The sequence below is a fragment of the Budorcas taxicolor genome, chromosome 17, assembly GCF_023091745.1.
Source record: "Budorcas taxicolor isolate Tak-1 chromosome 17, Takin1.1, whole genome shotgun sequence".
Classification (NCBI taxonomy): domain Eukaryota; kingdom Metazoa; phylum Chordata; class Mammalia; order Artiodactyla; family Bovidae; genus Budorcas; species Budorcas taxicolor.
In genome coordinates, this window is record NC_068926.1 from 36,110,936 (window position 1) to 36,128,000 (window position 17,065).

Below are 17,065 nucleotides of genomic sequence, written 5' to 3' on the forward strand. Positions count from 1 at the left end.
CTGGAAAACCAGGTGGAGGACCTCGTTTGTTTTTATGTTTTGTTTTAAGAGAAGTGTGATGGTAAAAGCAGAACTGAAGCAGCACCAGCTACTGGGCGTGGCTGTGGGGTACAAAGAGGAAATCAGAAGCAACAGCTGAGAGAGAATAGGAGTCAGACTGGGCCCTAGGTTGGATCCCAGTCTTGGATGTTACTCTCTGTCTTATCTTGGCCAGTTTCTTTTGAGCCCAGTTTCTTTTGAACTCTTTAATAAGTTTTCTTATTTATGAAATGGGGAAAAATAATAGCTGCTTCATAGCAATGTTAGGAGAAGTAAAGATGATAGTGCCTGACAGACAAGCACATACACCAGGTACTCAGTCAAGTTTAGTCGCCTTCTGTCATGCCATCTCTGCTGGAAAGCTGTTGTAATTATCCAGCCATGGTGTGTTTAAGATCTGGAGGCTAGTGTTGTCAATGAGAACTGGAAGGAAGGATCTGGTACAGGAAGATCAGGTTTTAAGTGGTAATAAAGGACAGAGAATCTAAATCAATGTAAGGCTGTTGTCCCTTACCTGGCATTGCTCAAACATGTTATTCCAACTTGGCTTGTGGCAGGACTAGTGTGACAAGTGTTTACAGGCCTCCTTGTCTGGGATCACTGATCCGGGATAGCTATGTTGTTTTCGTACTGGAAGTTTCCAACCTTCAGTGTGTATAGGAATTGCAAAGGATGCTCATTTAATATACGTATTCCAGCCTCCACCCATATTGCAGGGCCCCACCCCTGAGAGATTCTGATTTAGTTCATCTTGAATGGGATCCAGCAATCTGCAGTTTAATAGGTTCTCCAAGTAATCTTAGGCAGGTGGGCTTCATGTCCTGCCGTTATAAATCAGAGGAGTGGATGACAAAGTTGTGAAAACTGAGTGTTGCCTGTATTTTTGCCACTAAATAGAATGGAGCAAAAGATTGTCTTTGGGTGTGGAAAAATACTTCTTAGGAAGAACTTTTGATCTGCTTGAGTGTTTGGACAATTACTAAGGACCCAAAGTTTGTTTCATAAACCATGAAAAAAAATCTTTTTGCCTTAAGATACACGGTCAGTGTCTTACTCAGCTTAGGCTGTCATAACTAAGTACCACAGAGTGGGCGGCTTAAACAACACAAACGTATTTTCTCACAGTTCTGGAAGCCAGAAGTCTGAGATCATGGTACCAGTATGGTCAGGTTCTTGCAGATGGCTGCCATCTCACATGTCCTCACAAGGAGAGGGTGAAGCCAGAAACAAACTCTCTAATTCCTTAGGGCACTGATTCCATTGTGAGGGTTCTATGTTCATAGCCTTATCCCAGATCACCTCCCAAAGACCTAATCTCCAGATACCATATTGGGGGTTTTGTTGTTGTTTAGTCGCTAAGTTACGGAGAAGGCAGTGGCACCCCACTCCAGTTTTGGAGAATAGGCTGTAGTCCATGGGGTCGCGAAGAGTCGGACACGACTGAATGCCTTCACTTTCACTTTTCACTTTCATGCATTGGAGAAAGAAATGGCAACCCACTCCAGTGTTCTTGCCTGGAGAATCCCAGGGACGGCGGAGCCTGGTAGGCTGCTGTCTATGGGGTTGCACAGAGTCAGACAAGACTGAAGCGACTTAGCAGCAGCAGTCGCTAAGTTGTGTCCAACTCTTTGCAACTCCATGGACAGTAGCCTGCCAGGCTCCTCTGTCCATGGGATTTCCCAGGCAAGAATACTGGAGTGGGTTGACATTTCCTTCTTCAGGGGATCTTCTCACCTCAGGAATCATCTCCTGCATTGGCAGGAAGGTTCAGACACTGAGCCCCCAGGGAAGCCTGCATTGGGGGTTACATCTTCAACATGTGGATGTGTAGGGGCACACAGTTCAGTCCATAGCAATCTAATGTTACCAGCCATCTGTATCAGCTATGAAGGAAATTGCACCTGGTGCTTGTAGGGCAATTGATTTAGGTCAGTGGTTCTCCAAAGCTCTTACCAGAAGGAAGGCCCTATCCGATGTACCCTTGCGGTGCTAGATGAATCGATGCATTGCATGGGGATTTAAAGGTAAAAATATGTCTGGCAAAATGATTTTATTGTTAGCATTACTAAAGTTAGACATCCTCTCCCATTCACTCTTACCCCTTCTTTACTTCTCATCCTGGAGGAGATGCTTTGTCAAGACCATCTGAGATTTGGGCCACGTTTATACATTGTGGGGGAATTGATTGTGACTCATACCATTTTACTAGTCCGGATTAATGAAGCGTATCTTAATACTGTAAGGAAAGGTTTAAAAAAGACACTTCTTAGGTGGATTCACAAATGAAAACAAGTAGCATTGTCAGTACTTTTATTTTGAAATAGCAGTATAATTTGTTCCAGCTGAAAAATTTTACTTCACACTTAACTCAGTGTTAGAATCTTTTAGAGACAAAATCAAAATGACTCATGTGACTTGTGTTGTATAGTATTAAAACCCCACATTTTGGCTTAAATGCACAAAACGGAGGTTTAGGTTCCAAAAGAAGAAGAGATACTAGGAAAAAAACTTCGCTAAGAAATGCAAAGAAAAAAATTTTGAAAGACAATTTTCTGGTATTTTCAGATCACTGTCTTTGGGGAGAAAAGGTAGGGTTTTATGAGTGATTCTTTTTGTGGGTAGCAATCATTAGGTAAAAAACCCCATTCTAGTCAGATGTGACACTTCAATAATCAGTTTATTTCCCCAAAGATAACCCATCTGGGACAGATTGGAATTCCACAGACTTAACATATTCTACATATATATTCTGTAGTCATGAATAAGGTCAATATATTATCAATGGTAAGCACAAAACTCATCATTTATACAAGATGGAAATTCTAGCCATTTGAAGAGTGCCAGTTTAATAGTAAAATATTGATTTCCCACACACACCACATAGTTTACACACCTCACTCCACTATGCTTACACATCACGCCTACTAATAGTGGTCAAACATACAGCATTTGGGCTACCCTCGTGGCTCAGTGGTAAAAAGCCCACCTACCAATGCAGGAGATGAGGGTTCGGTCCCTAGGTCTGGAGGATCTCCTGGAGAAGGAAATGTCAACCCACTCCAGTATTATTGCCTGGGAAATCCCACGGACAGAGGAGCCTGGTGTGCTGCAGCCCACGGGGTCACAAAGAGTCAGACACTGTCGACTTAGGGACTGAACAACAAAAACTTATGGCATTTATTTAGCTTCCGAAGCATTATAATATAATGATTGCTGGTATGTACTTATATTTTTTAAAATTTTGTCAAGTAAGGGATGAAGATATTTTTAAATATAAGCATAAATTTTATTTTTAATAAAAATATTCAACTATGGTTAAAACTATTCAAAATGTGTAAAAGGGTATAAGTTAAAAGTAAACTCTCCCTTCTCCTGTGTCTCCTTAGTTCTACTCCCCAGAGCCCCAGGTATAAATACAATGAAAGGCTTCTTGTATTGCTTTCTAGAAACTCCCACAAACAGGTGTGTGTATGGGTACATGTGTATGTGTATATATATGATTGTGTATATATTTAGTTTTCTAAAGTTAACCACCTGACACTAGTTGAGCAGTTAGAACGAGGGGTCAGTCACAGCACCCCTGCCCTTGGACAAGTTTACAAGCTTATCCAGGAACATCTTTGGTTTCCTTACTTCTGTAGGTTTGCCTGGCCACATTTCTTTGGTCTCTATCTGGTAAGTCTCTGCCAGCAGCTCCAGTGCTCGTTTCTTAGTTTGAGGCCCACAGAGCTAAGAACTGAGTGAATGCTAGTACCCACCTCTGAATTCACCAGCTAGAGATGCTCCTTAACGTCCATTTCCAGACCCCGAGGGAGGCCAATGTCTTCTCAAGTTAGTTTTCAACCCCTGACTATGTGAATGCTAATGGGTAGAAGGTATTTCTGGAATATGCATTACACAAGGAAAGCATTTGCCCCCAGCTCTTCACTTTTAACTTGTAACTCTTATTTATTCTTATTCAAAGGTCAGTAATGTGAAAAGAATTTAACTGGTACCTTTAATTCATCAAAAGACAAAAATCACAGATTTTTTTAAATGAAGTTACCTTAATCATTTCAAACAGTAAGAATGTTAGAACTGGATTAAGGTGCAGATGTGTACTTATAACAATAGCCATTGAAATATTAAAAATAATCACAATGTTAAAAATTATATTGCTTGTTTAGCATCATTTTTAGAGAGTCAAAACTTCCCCATATGCTTTTTATTCGTGAGCTCTTGATGAAAATCGGGAGCCTTTTATAAATTTCCATTTTACATCTGGGGTAAGGGACCACAAGGAAATGAAATTATTTACCCAGCATCACAGAAATTAAAAAATGAACTCAAATTGCTGTACACATCAATTAATGACATGACTTTTATAATGCAGCTAAATCTTAACTAACATGGTAGGTGTTAGGATCTCTGCACGTTGTTCTGGATACACAGTTGGTGCCCTGTTGCTTTATTCCTGGTGGCTCAGATGGTAAAGAATCTTCCTGCAATGCAGAAGACTGGGGTTCAGTCCCTGGATTGGAGAAGATCCCCTGGAGAAAGGGATGGCTTACCCACTCCAGTATTCTTGCCTGGAGAATTTCATGGACAGAGGAGCCTGGTGGGCTATGTCCATGGGGTAGCGAAGAGTTGGATACAACTGAGTGACTAACACTGCCTTATTCATAAAGTACTACTTGTGACTTTTTAAACCATAAATCATACTATATATCCTTTTAGTTCAAAGAGACCTACATAATATAGGTCATTAACCAACTCCTGTTACAAAGGCACAATCATTTTCAAAAAATAAATCGACTGAATTCTCATTTTATAATTGCTACATCTTGTCTGTGTCATTGAAAAAAAACAAAAAAGAATTTTGTTAAGTTTTTTGGAGGGTGGGGGAGTAGGTTGGGATACCCGTAATAGAAAAGATAGAAAATCTTAAGATCCTGAAAGATAGTACTTGGCCTAAATACTGGACTTTGTGCGTGTGTGTCAATGATCTTATTTAGTTAAAAATATGCAATGACTTGAGAGGATTGTTCTGGCCTAATTCTTGAAAAATTTAATATCTTTAGCCTTCAAGCCTAGTGCTTTGGTGCCAAGTACCTGTTTGCCCCTATTTTCAAGACTTTTTAAAGCAGCAGTTAACTTTATTCCCACAGGTATGATGAGTCCTGTCTTTACCAGGGTCACAAAGGGAGACCTGGAAATCGTTTATGTTATTATTTCTTATGAATGTCATTCTCTGTGGCAGCGGTCCCCAACCTCGGGTCAGATCAGCCAGGGCATTAGGTGAGCCATAAAGTGCACAATAGATGTAATGTGCTTGAATCATCCAGAAACCAACCCCTCCACCCTGGTGGAAAAATTGCCTTCCACAGAACGGGTCCCTGGTGCCAAAGAGGTTGGTGATGGATGCTCTGCGGAACAAGAACTCTTGTTCTGAAGGGTTCCTTCTGCTTTCTGGGTTCTAGCAGCCCTTATTAGGTTCAGGTGTAAACTTCAGGCTTAGCGTCTGACCTGGCTGTCCTCAGGCCACAGATCTGCCGTGTGTGTGACCTGTACGCCAGAAATGGCGCGATATGTGGGAAGAAGCAATATGCCCTAATATTCAACAGCTGGGGTTTTGTTGTTGCTGCTGCTGATTAGGTCAATGGAGGAAAGCCCATCCCTGAGGCGCAAGACGGTGATGCGGGAGAAGGGCCGGCGCCAAGCCGTCCGGGGACCGGCCTTCATGTTCAACGACCGGGGTACCAGCCTCACCGCGGAGGAGGAGCGCTTCCTCGACGCCGCCGAGTATGGCAACATCCCGGTGGTGCGCAAGATGCTGGAGGAGTCCAAGACGCTGAACGTCAACTGCGTGGACTACATGGGCCAGAACGCGCTGCAGCTGGCGGTGGGCAATGAGCACCTGGAGGTGACCGAGCTGCTGCTCAAGAAGGAGAACTTGGCACGCATCGGCGACGCCCTGCTGCTCGCCATCAGCAAGGGCTACGTGCGCATCGTGGAGGCCATCCTCAACCACCCTGGGTTCGCGGCCAGCAAGCGCCTAACCCTGAGCCCCTGCGAGCAGGAGCTGCAGGACGACGACTTTTACGCTTACGACGAGGACGGCACACGCTTCTCCCCGGACATCACCCCCATCATCCTGGCGGCGCATTGCCAAAAGTACGAGGTGGTGCATATGCTGCTGATGAAGGGCGCCAGGATCGAGCGGCCTCATGACTATTTCTGCAAGTGCGGGGACTGCACGGAGAAGCAGAGGCACGACTCTTTCAGCCACTCGCGCTCAAGGATCAATGCCTACAAGGGGCTGGCCAGTCCAGCTTATCTGTCCTTGTCTAGCGAGGACCCTGTGCTCACTGCCCTGGAGCTCAGCAACGAGCTGGCCAAACTGGCCAACATAGAGAAGGAGTTCAAGGTAAGCTGTGCTCTCCACCGCGGCTGCTCCGCGAGCTCTTCCACTTCCCGGCGAGGTGCCTTCTGCAGTCTGCTCCCAAATTAGTTTTGTTCAGTGGATCTAAAATCTCAAGGGATTGGGAGCGTCGTTCAGAAATGATCTGATCATTTTTCTCTTCTCAGCCCAGTGCTGTGATACATTTGTTTTCGGAGTGGGTATATACTGGATCAGAGAGCTGAAATGATTGTGCTGCTCTGCGTTCCGGATAGGTGTTAAATAGTACACGAGACTTCTCTTTTGATGAAGGAGGGATTTGGTTATGATCTTCCTTTCCAGTTCTTCCTCTTTTGTAGTTAGTTGTATGGTGGCACCCAATATAGAAATAGTTTTGTATGCACTGTTTATTGGCCGAAGCATTTGTATATCCCTTTAGTTAAAAGTCAAATGACTAATGTAAAATTTTAAATGAATGACTAAAGTCATTTTATTTATGACAAAAGTGGCTGCAACTGAAATCCACAAATGAAATCCACAATATTCAGAATGGTGAGCTGTGGCCATTAGGTCAACCCAGAAATGTAAAGACAAAAAAGTAGTTTGCTTTAGTAGATTTTTTTAATGAGTGAACTTTTTTCTGGACATCATCTCCAGTCAACAGTATTATTTATTTTTATTGAAAACTATACATTAATAGTGGAGCATTTTTTAATTGTTACATTTTCCTATGCATTGGTTCTGCCTATTAAATCTAGGGCAGGAGGAGACTTTGTAGATCTGGTGAAAGTAAGACTGTTTTCTAGCAGGCTCTTGATTCCTCTTATCCACCAAAGAGGATGATTCTAGGCATCACTTCCTTGAATTAGTTTTTGGATGCTGAGTTAATCTTTTTTTTTTTTTTTTTTTTAATAATGTTGTGGTGTCAGATCACAGAAAAAGTGACTATTCTGTTTTTTAGGTTTTACTGCAGTTTTTCATACTTATTGAGAGTCACACAAATGCAACTAGCAATATAATTCAAGTTAACTAGTTGAAAGAAAATGGTAGGAAAGTTTTGTGGGGATTTTCCCTTCCATATATACCAGATTTCCTCGACCTCCATTAACACTCATCTTGTGCTGGTGGAGATCTGGCCTTAGTATAATTTTATTTGTTATTCCATTAAATTCTTTCTAATATGAAGGCTGTGCATATTTATTGTAAAAATTTGGAAAATGTGGGAAAATACAAAGAAGAAAATAAGTATCACCTGTATCTATCTACTCCCTTTGAAAAGATTCCTTATGTGGTATTTGAAAAGATTTATTTCCTTATACCTAAAATGAATTTTTATTATTTTTTTCACAGAATTCAGGTAGAGCAAATTCTTAACTTCCAATTCTGTTTGAAAAGAATAGAAGCATGTTCAGATAAAAGTCTAAATGTCACTTTATTTCATCTTAGTAATAAAAAGTATGGGCTTCCCTGGTGGCTCAGATGGTAAAGAATTCGCTTGAAATGCAGAAGACCCGACTTTGATCCCTGAGTGGGGAAGATCCCCTGGAGAAGGGAATGGCTACCCACTCCAATATTCTTGCCTGGAGAATCCCATGATTAGAGGAGGCTGGTGGGCTACAGCCCATGGGGTTGCAAACAGTCAGACAGGACTAAGTGACTAACACTTTCTTATCATAAAAAGTGTAATTCTAAATTTATTATTTTACTATTCCAAGGGTCACTCCAACCTTGTTTTTATGCATTTTGCTTGGTATGTACTGAAAGTCTGTATAAGAAATTCTGAAAATATTTTCCTAGATTATGTTTTAATAATTAACAGAAGATGGTGACATATGTAATTCTGCCTAGAGAAGTAGCCTCAGTGAAATAATGTTAAGAAAATTTGTTATTCATAGTTCTCCCCTTGATATCAACTAAAACCCATATTGATAATACATGAAATCTCCTTTACCCTAACATAAAAAGTCACCTCTGATAACCTTTATAAAGGTGGGAAATGATTACAAATGAAGAGGCAAAAAGAGGAGAAAGCACAACTGAGCTTAGGAAAGCATCCATAATGCTGCCAGCTATCTAAGGATATGCAAAACTCATCAAAATCTCATGGTTCCTTTTTACTGAATTATATGGAAGGTATTTGTGTAGTGTAACCATTTCAGAGGCAAAATACAGACAGGTCTTTGTAAGTTATGATCTCAAAGGACTACAGGTCTCTCTCTCCTGACTAAATGTTCCTTTTCATTCACATATTCACTTGTCCTTGTTATCCTTCTCTTATTTTTTATGCTTTACTTTTCTTATCTGTCTGCTTTTCATCACTTTGCCATCTCATCCCACACTCATGTCCATCTGTCAGGACTTTAGATAGAAAAAATAGTGCTTTCACAGCACTGACCCGGAGACTGCCTCCCTTGAAAGTGCAGAAAGTGAAGCTTCTTTCTAAGTCAGGGTCACTTAATCTGCCCTATTCCATGGTGTTCATTATATTCTTTCTGTAAAGACTTTGAGCTTAAAGTACTAGCCCCGAAAAAAAAAAATACATTCCCTAGTGAGAAAGACATGATTTTTTTTTCCATTTCAAATGCATATGAGTATTCATCTTATCAGTGGCCTCTAAGACCCAGTATCTCATCCCTCAGACTGCCGTCACTTAGGTGCTTCAGAGAAGGTTCTCAGCCATCGTGCAGTCTTCAAAGGTCCTTGAAGAGTACAGGCAGCATGATGCCAAGAACATATGAAGGTCATTATCTCAAGTTTGGACATTCTAGGATATAGATTTAGATAGATGAATGGAGGACAGCTTGGTGACAGGTTATTAAAGAAGTATTTTCAATGTGCAAATGCTGTCTGAAGCTATTCTGAGAAACAGTATTGGAGAGGCTGATCTCCATGTCTCATCTTCCAAATGTCAGTGGCTAGGAAGCTAGCCATTTATTAAGCTGAAATTTCCTAATTCTGAATCAATGGTGCACTTAAAAAAAAAAGGCATTGTGCTTTCCCTGTGCCTCAGATTTTCCTTTTGTAAAGTAGAAAAACAATTTCAAGTTATATCACAGTAGGACAGTAAGAAAGAGGAAAATGGATGTAGTCCAAAAGCAAGGTAGCATTTGATAGCAGGAAAATAGGAATCATCCACCTATACAGACCTCTCATTTTACAAGTGGGAAAACAAAGACAATAGCCAACATACCATCTGCTAAGCCTAGATTTGGGTGCCTTGAGTCCCAGTTCTAGCTCTTCTATGTAACATGCTGTAAATGGAAGCAATTCTGTAGTTGATGTGTACCAAGCACACTCAAAGCATTCAATCCTCATAGCAGCAATAATTTGCTGTGCTGTGCTAAGCTGCTCAGTCATGTCTGACTCTTTGCGACCCCATTGACTGTAGCCTGCCAGGCTTCTCTGTTCATGGGATTTTCTAGGCGAGAATACTGGAGTGGGTTGCCGTGCCCTGCTCTAGTGGATTTTCCCAACCCAGGGATTGAACCCAAGTCTCCCACACTGCAGGCAGAGTCGTTACCTGAGCCAGTAGGGAAGCCCAACAGCAATAATAGATAGGCTTATTCTCATCAGAGAGTTCTCACCTTCTGTAAGGTCACACAGCTAGAAAGTGGTAGAAGTGAAGTGAAGGAAGCGAAGTGAAGTCGCTCAGCTGTGTCCAGCTCTTTGCTACCCCATGGACGGTAGCCTACCAAGCTTCTCCGTCCATGGGATTCTCCAGGCAAGAATACCAGAGTGGGTTGCCATTTCCTTCTCCAGGAGATCTTTCCGACCCAGGGATTGAACTCGGGTCTCCTGCATCGTAGGCAGACGCTTTACCGTCTGAGCCACCAGGGAAGTCAGGAAGTGGCAGAACCAGTATGCAAATCCAGGAAGTCTGGTTTCAGATTTATCCTTTTAACCACTACACTGTCCTGCCTCTTTATTATTAGGGAAAGGATCTGACAGGAGCAAACCTGCTGAGAGTTGAATTTCAGTTTTCCTGTTAAGAATAAAAAGGGATTAAACCATGAACGTTAAAAACCTGCTGAAACCTGTAGACAGGTTGTGACGAGGCCCAGGCTTCATTGTTCTTCCTCTGGCTAGAGCAGGCCTTCTGGTCTGTAAAGTGGGCTGCAGACCCATCTGGTAAATTTGAGGAGGACCATGGTAATGGAAAAGTCACACAATAAAGATAATCAAGCAAAACTAATTTTAGACAAAATCATTAGAAAATTTGAACCAGACAAAAGGTCTGAGTTGTGAAGTAGTGAGAGACAGGACCTCATGGTAGAACTGACAGAGTCAGCTGCCAGAGTTCCCTGGGAGCTCTGCATATGGCGAAATGGTATTCTGTGAGCCCAATAGAAGAAATCGCCATTACCTCCAGCTCTGATTATTTTCTATACTTGGGTAGCAGACTTCTTCCAGGAGGAAATGATTAAATTGTTATGAAAACAAAGTGTTGTCGTTGCAACTTACTTGTTTTTTGCTTCCTGACATCTTTTAGTGGATGTGAAAAAAACACAAAGCTTTCTTTAATATCAGATAATTTACAGGTTATAATTTTAAAGATAATGAGTTATTATTTGGGTATTACTGCAGAAGTTGTTTCTATGTTTTATTCGAGAAGAGAAAAAAGTCTTTTTTTTACTTCTGATCAATGGAGAATTGGCCATCCTGTGTCGTATCAAATCTTATAGAACAGTCTGAACTGACGAGTAACAGAAGGAAATTTCATTTAAAAAATGTACTAAAAGGGGAGCTTTATATGGAAACAGACATGGATTTAATACTTCTTCTGGGTGCTATAATAAAAGATTTCATTAGTCTTCCAGGAATGGAAGGCAGATGGATATTTAACTGACACTCTGCATAGAAACCAGAGATTGAACATTTTATTAATTTTATCAGTTGCATGGTACCAAACTTGAATGGAAACCAAAGACTGAAGTTTTTATTCATTTTATTTGTTCCCTTTAGAGGGGAAAAGGATTAACTGCAACTCTTCTTTATCTGAATTTCTGATATCTGAAATGGAAACTATTCTAGTCTGTGTAGCCTTTAAACAGTCTTTCCTCTTCTTGTTTATTTTAGTTGGTGCAGTGATTTTTGCACATCAAATCAAGTTGATTACTTAAGGGGAAAAATGGAAATTTTTCAGGTTGTATGAAGATGATTTAAATATTTAAAGTATGATATTTGGAAACCTAGAAATTCTGCCATCCTAAATGTTACCCAGTTATCAGACATGTACAGTATCTCAGGACATGTTGAAATGAGGAATTCTATTTTCCTCAAGTATACCAAACTAGATCATCTGATTCATTTTCCTGATTTTAGTGAAAGTTGTAGAAGTGGAGCTGGAGGTTGCAGAAGTTAGGCATTTTCCTGAGAGATGGTCATTAATGCCTGGATTGAAACCAGTGGACTGGAAATAGAGCTCCATTCAGAAGGTAGCAAGGAATTCTGACAAATGCCTTCTACCAGTCCATGGCACTATATAAATATGCTAATGAAATTAAAGATTCACAGATTATTTTTAGCAAGGTGTTAGTGCCAGTGGCCTGAAAAATTTTCTCTCAGGTATTGATATTCTGCAACCCTTGAGAATTCAATTACATATAATCAGACATTTCTCTCCTTCTAGTTCTACAGGACATGATAATGTGCCCTTCAGACAAACAAGAAAAAAATACCCTCTGTGTTGGCACCTACCCTCCTCTTTGCTTTCACTGTAAACTGTCATTCTCAAACACCAATGTGTGTCAGAAACACTGGGAGAGTGTGTTAACACATTGCTGCCCCTCAACGTCAGTTTCTAATCAGGATGTCTTCGGCGGGGTCTGAGAGTTTATGTTTCTAAAGGAAATGGCCACCCACTCCAGTGTTCTTGCCTGGAGAATCCCAGGGACGGGGGAGCCTGGTGGGCTGCCATCTATGGGGTCGCACAGAGTCGGAAACGACTGAAGCGACTTAGCAGCAGCAGCAGCACATGTCCAGGTGCTACTGAGGCTGCTTCCCTGAGGACTACAGTTTGAAAAGCACTGTCTCCAAAAAGGCAGTGGATAGTAAACCAGACAGGTTATTTTCATATATAGTCAGTTTTCTGTGACAGATTGCCACTTAAGGAATTTTCATCATAGAAATGGCTTTGTTTTGGCTTCAAGAAAACTACTGTCTATCTCTACAAGAGAGACGCAACTCTCTTTGATACTTTGGCCTTTCAGCATTAAGCATTTAGCCACTATTTCTTAATGAAAACCAGTCACTTACTTGCACACCATTTTCAGAACTGTCTTATATGTATTAGGTCCTGGCTAAGCAGGGAGGTGGAAGCAAATCCAGCTGGTATCTAACGCAACAAACCTTGCGTCTACCTGGGGGCTAAAACTTCCTGCCCAGAGTTAGGTAGACTTTTTCTAATTTACAAAACCCCTGAACACTTTCCACTGAACTAAAGCACATTCTCTGCATTAAACTCTAATCATCTTGTTCTTAGAATGACTATCGGAAGCTCTCCATGCAATGCAAAGACTTTGTGGTGGGTGTGCTGGATCTTTGCAGAGACTCAGAAGAGGTAGAAGCCATTCTGAATGGAGACCTGGAATCGGCAGATCCTCTGGAGATGCACAGGCATAAAGCTTCACTGAGTCGGGTCAAACTTGCCATTAAGTATGAAGTCAAAAAGGTGAGTGGCCTACTTTCATCCAGCTCCATACTGGAATAAACATGTAATATCAGTTCCGTTCAGTTCAGTTCAGTCGCTCAGTCGTGTCCGACTCTTTGTGACCCAAAACTATGCCATAATCCTAGGAGAGGTTTGTAAATAATAAAAATAGATGTTATTGACAAAAAGATTGTTTTCCTTTATGAAATAGATTAAATGGTATCATCGTGAACTTGTGAGTCAAGTACCTAGCTCCAGTCTTTTCCACTTTTTATCCATTGTCGGATCTTGGATAAATCATAAAACTTCTTTAAATTTCATTTTCCTCATATAAAAGGAGAATAATACTGCTTACTTATATCAGGGTTTTGGTGGGATTTCAGTGGATTAAGATATGCAAAAGAACTTTGTAAACTGCTCATAGCAATGTGGTTAATGATAATAAAATCTGTTACTTGTATACATTTTTGTAAGGCACTGTTACATAGGTTCTAGTGTTAATCTTGTGACAAGCCTTTGTGATTATCCATCTCATCTATAAAATAGGTGTTTGATGATGAGACTTCTATTCTATAAGGACATTGAGGTTCACCAGACTTAAATGACATGTCTAAGATCACACATGGAATTTTACGCAGTTGCCAAAAAAAATTATACTTACATTTTTTACTTTGGGTATTTCAGATAGAACTGTTACATGTGTGTATTTGCTAGTTGTGTGGCGCTTTAAATAATTCATATCAATTATAGTTATGTTGTTCTACTTATAATAAAAATCTCAGCCATTCAGAATCTAATCATTTATGCATATTTTACATAACTTGAATTTTTGTACTTTAAATCATGAAAAAGTAAGTTATTGTCAGGAGCAGATCTAGTTTCATGAACTGGTCAATCTGTGTATAGTGGAATCTTCTCTTGTTCCTGCAGTGTAGTGTGGTGTTTAAGAGGGCAGACCCTGGAGCTAACTTGCAAGAGTTCAAGTCCTGATTTGTCTTCTCTGTGTGACAGGACAAACCTCTTGATCAGTCTAAACCTCATTCTGCTTATTGGTAGTGGAGACAACGACTATTTCAGTTGTTTTAAGGATTACGTGAGCTAATGCAAGTCAAGTAGTTGGCACAGACATAGTGTTAATACCTGGTGATTGCTCAGGAATTATTAGCTAATCACATTTCTGCATTTGAAAATTCATTCTCAGAATGATGACCCTTGAGACTTCCCTGATGGTGCAGTGGCTAAAACTTTGTGCTCCCAATTCAGGGGACTCAAGTTCAATCCCTGGTTTTGGAACTAGATCCACAACTAAAACCTGTCACAGTCAAAATAAATAAATAAGAATGATGATGCTTCAGTTCAGTTCTTAGTTACCAAAGACATTTCATGTTTATTGTGCTGGTTTGGTCCTTAGTGGTAGGTTATAGCCAATTTAAACAGAAAAGAATTGAGTAAGAAATATTAGCAAGCTCGCAGAATCTTTGAGAGGTGGAAGAGCAAGATTATCTAAGCTGTGCTTGCAGAAACCTTGCTTAGAGCCAGGCCCAGAACTGACCTGGTAAGGAGGTTTCTATGACCCAAACAGAACAATTCTGCCTCTGCTGCAGAGGGTCAGCTCCCTACCAACAGAAAGGACTTCCTGAGTCCTGCCTGTTGTAAAAGGCTCCTTCCAAATCAGAGGTATGTACATACGCCTCTGACCAGGGGAACCTAGGGCAGTGTTTGCACCCTAGCAGCAGGTGAGCATGGGGGAATCTGTGTGTGTGTGTGTGTGCGTGTGTGAGACAGTGTGTGTGTGTGTGAACACACACGTTCTACCATAATGTAGAGAACTTCCACATTGTGTTCACAAAATTATAGTCATCAATTAATGACAGATCTCCCCTCTACTTAATAAGAAGTGAAATGTGAAGATTCTCATTAAATGTTGGTGTAAAATAACTTTTCAAGAAATTGTCAGTAACAAGGTAATTGAATTGGCTTAACTGGCCCCTCTCAGAGCAAGCATGCTAGTTGACATTTTGCTGTACTGGAAGAAAAAGATAGCTTTGAATAAGATTGATATTAAACTGTTTTTAGAAAACTAGACATTTATTCACAGACGTTGCAACAGGCATCTCTTGCCTTTAGCTCCTGAGAGGAGAGAATTGATTTCAGTTGTCGCTGGTTCTTTGTCATTGCTTTCAAAGTGTCATATTAGCAGAGACAGCTCATCTACAGATGTGCTTCTGTTAACCAAGCTGTCTTCCAGAGTGAATGTCTTCTTGCATGTTAATTTTAAATGAATTGATGTGTAGGGTTACAATGTATGAGGTGTCAGTTAATAATAAATTTCCTGTCAGTTAACCACCAGAAAACAACAGCAAAATGTATCTGGAACTGAAAGGAGATTTAGGACTTTGCACGTACTTCTGGTTTTGTCTATTTTATGCTATAAAATGAGTATTAGTTAAAATCTTTTATTTGGAATCTTCACCCAATAAATGTATATAAGAACTTTATTCTGGAATGCCCCCCAAAGTCCCAGATCCTCTTTCTTTCTCTCTGAAGCTTCCTTCATTCTTCACTCAACACTCACCCATCTCCATCTAGCAAGGAACAAAAATACTTCCATCCACTTCTGCTACTTCCTTTTCCCATCATCTCCTTTCTAGTCCCCTAGTGAAATAACCTTTTGGGTTGTAATATTCATGAACCCTACAGATTATGGCACTGAAATAGAGCATAGCTACATGCATGGCATTGGGATTTCAAAATACTTTGTTGTGAAATTTTTCCCCTTGTAATTTAATAAACATCAGTCCATAATTATTCAAATTATTCAAATCAGTCCATAATTCCATCAACGAAACCAGTTTTATATAATGCTAAATTATTTAGATTCCCCTAAGAAACTCATGGAGAAGGCAATGGCAACCCACTCCAGTACTCTTGCCTGGAAAATCCCATGGATGGAGGAGCCTGGTAGGCTGCAGTCCATGGGGTCGCTAAGACTGAGCGACTTCACTTTCACTTTTCACTTTCATGCATTGGAGAAGGAAATGGCAAGCCACTCCAGTGTTCTGGCCTGGAGAATCCCGGGGACGGCGGAGCCTGGTGGGCTGCCGTCTATGGGGTCGCACAGAGTCGGACACGACTGGAGCAACTTAGCAGCAGCAGCAGCAAGAAACTCAAGATGTCTCTTCTACCATCTTTCCAATATCTGCTTCCAATTGTGATTCTAGGTCTATTGAGTTCTTTCTAAGCTCAGAGTTCCCAGGGCTTAGGTCTTCCCTAGGAATCACTATGAGTTCACCCAGGCCTTAGAGACTCAATGACAGTTAATCAAGAAAATGAAAACACAAAAGATCTGAATTGAAGTCTGAACATGAGTTTAACATTTATGTGAGAAAAGATTTTTTCAGTATAAAAGCAGTAGAAAAGATAGAAAACAAAAATATAAATTATTTGACCATATGTAACTTAAAACCTCTGTACATCAAAAAGATCATAAAAAAAGGTAAAGGGCAAACTAGGAAAATTTTTTCCTATACTATAACTTAGAGAGACAGGATTGATATTCTTTTTTTTTTTTTTTAAACAGGTCATTCCTTTCCCTTTAAAAAAATTGTTTATTTATTTTTGGCCACACTGGGTCTTCACTGCTGCATGTAGGCTTTCTCTAGTTGCCACAAGCAGGGGCTACTCTCTAGTTGCGGTGCTCAGGCCTCCCTTTTTGCAGAGCATCAGCCCTGGAAGGCATGAGTTCAGTAGTTGTAGCATGGGGGCTTAGTTGCTCTGAGGCATGGGGATCTTCCCAGATCAGGGATTGAGCTCATGTCCCCTGCATTGGCAGGCAGATTCTTAACCAGTGGACCAGCAGGGAAATCCCGGGAATGATACTCTTAATAACCAAAGTGCACAAACAAATTTATAGGGAAAATTTCCAGAGGTCTATAGAAAAATAAGCAAAAGCTTGTATAGGTAGGTAATTCACAGAAATGAAAATTCAAATGGCTAAC

The 17,065-nt window shown here is 40.6% G+C and overlaps 1 protein-coding gene across 1 annotated transcript in view; it reads left to right on the forward strand.

Annotated features, from left to right (window-relative positions):
- The window catches only part of TRPC3 (transient receptor potential cation channel subfamily C member 3), a 73,411-nt gene that overhangs the window by 16,401 nt on the left and 39,945 nt on the right, over positions 1 to 17,065 (forward strand). The window contains exons 2-3 of the mRNA XM_052654821.1: positions 5,674 to 6,445; positions 12,900 to 13,088. Of these exons, the coding sequence (XP_052510781.1) occupies positions 5,674 to 6,445; positions 12,900 to 13,088 (961 nt within the window). The remainder of the gene's footprint in view (positions 1 to 5,673; positions 6,446 to 12,899; positions 13,089 to 17,065) is intronic.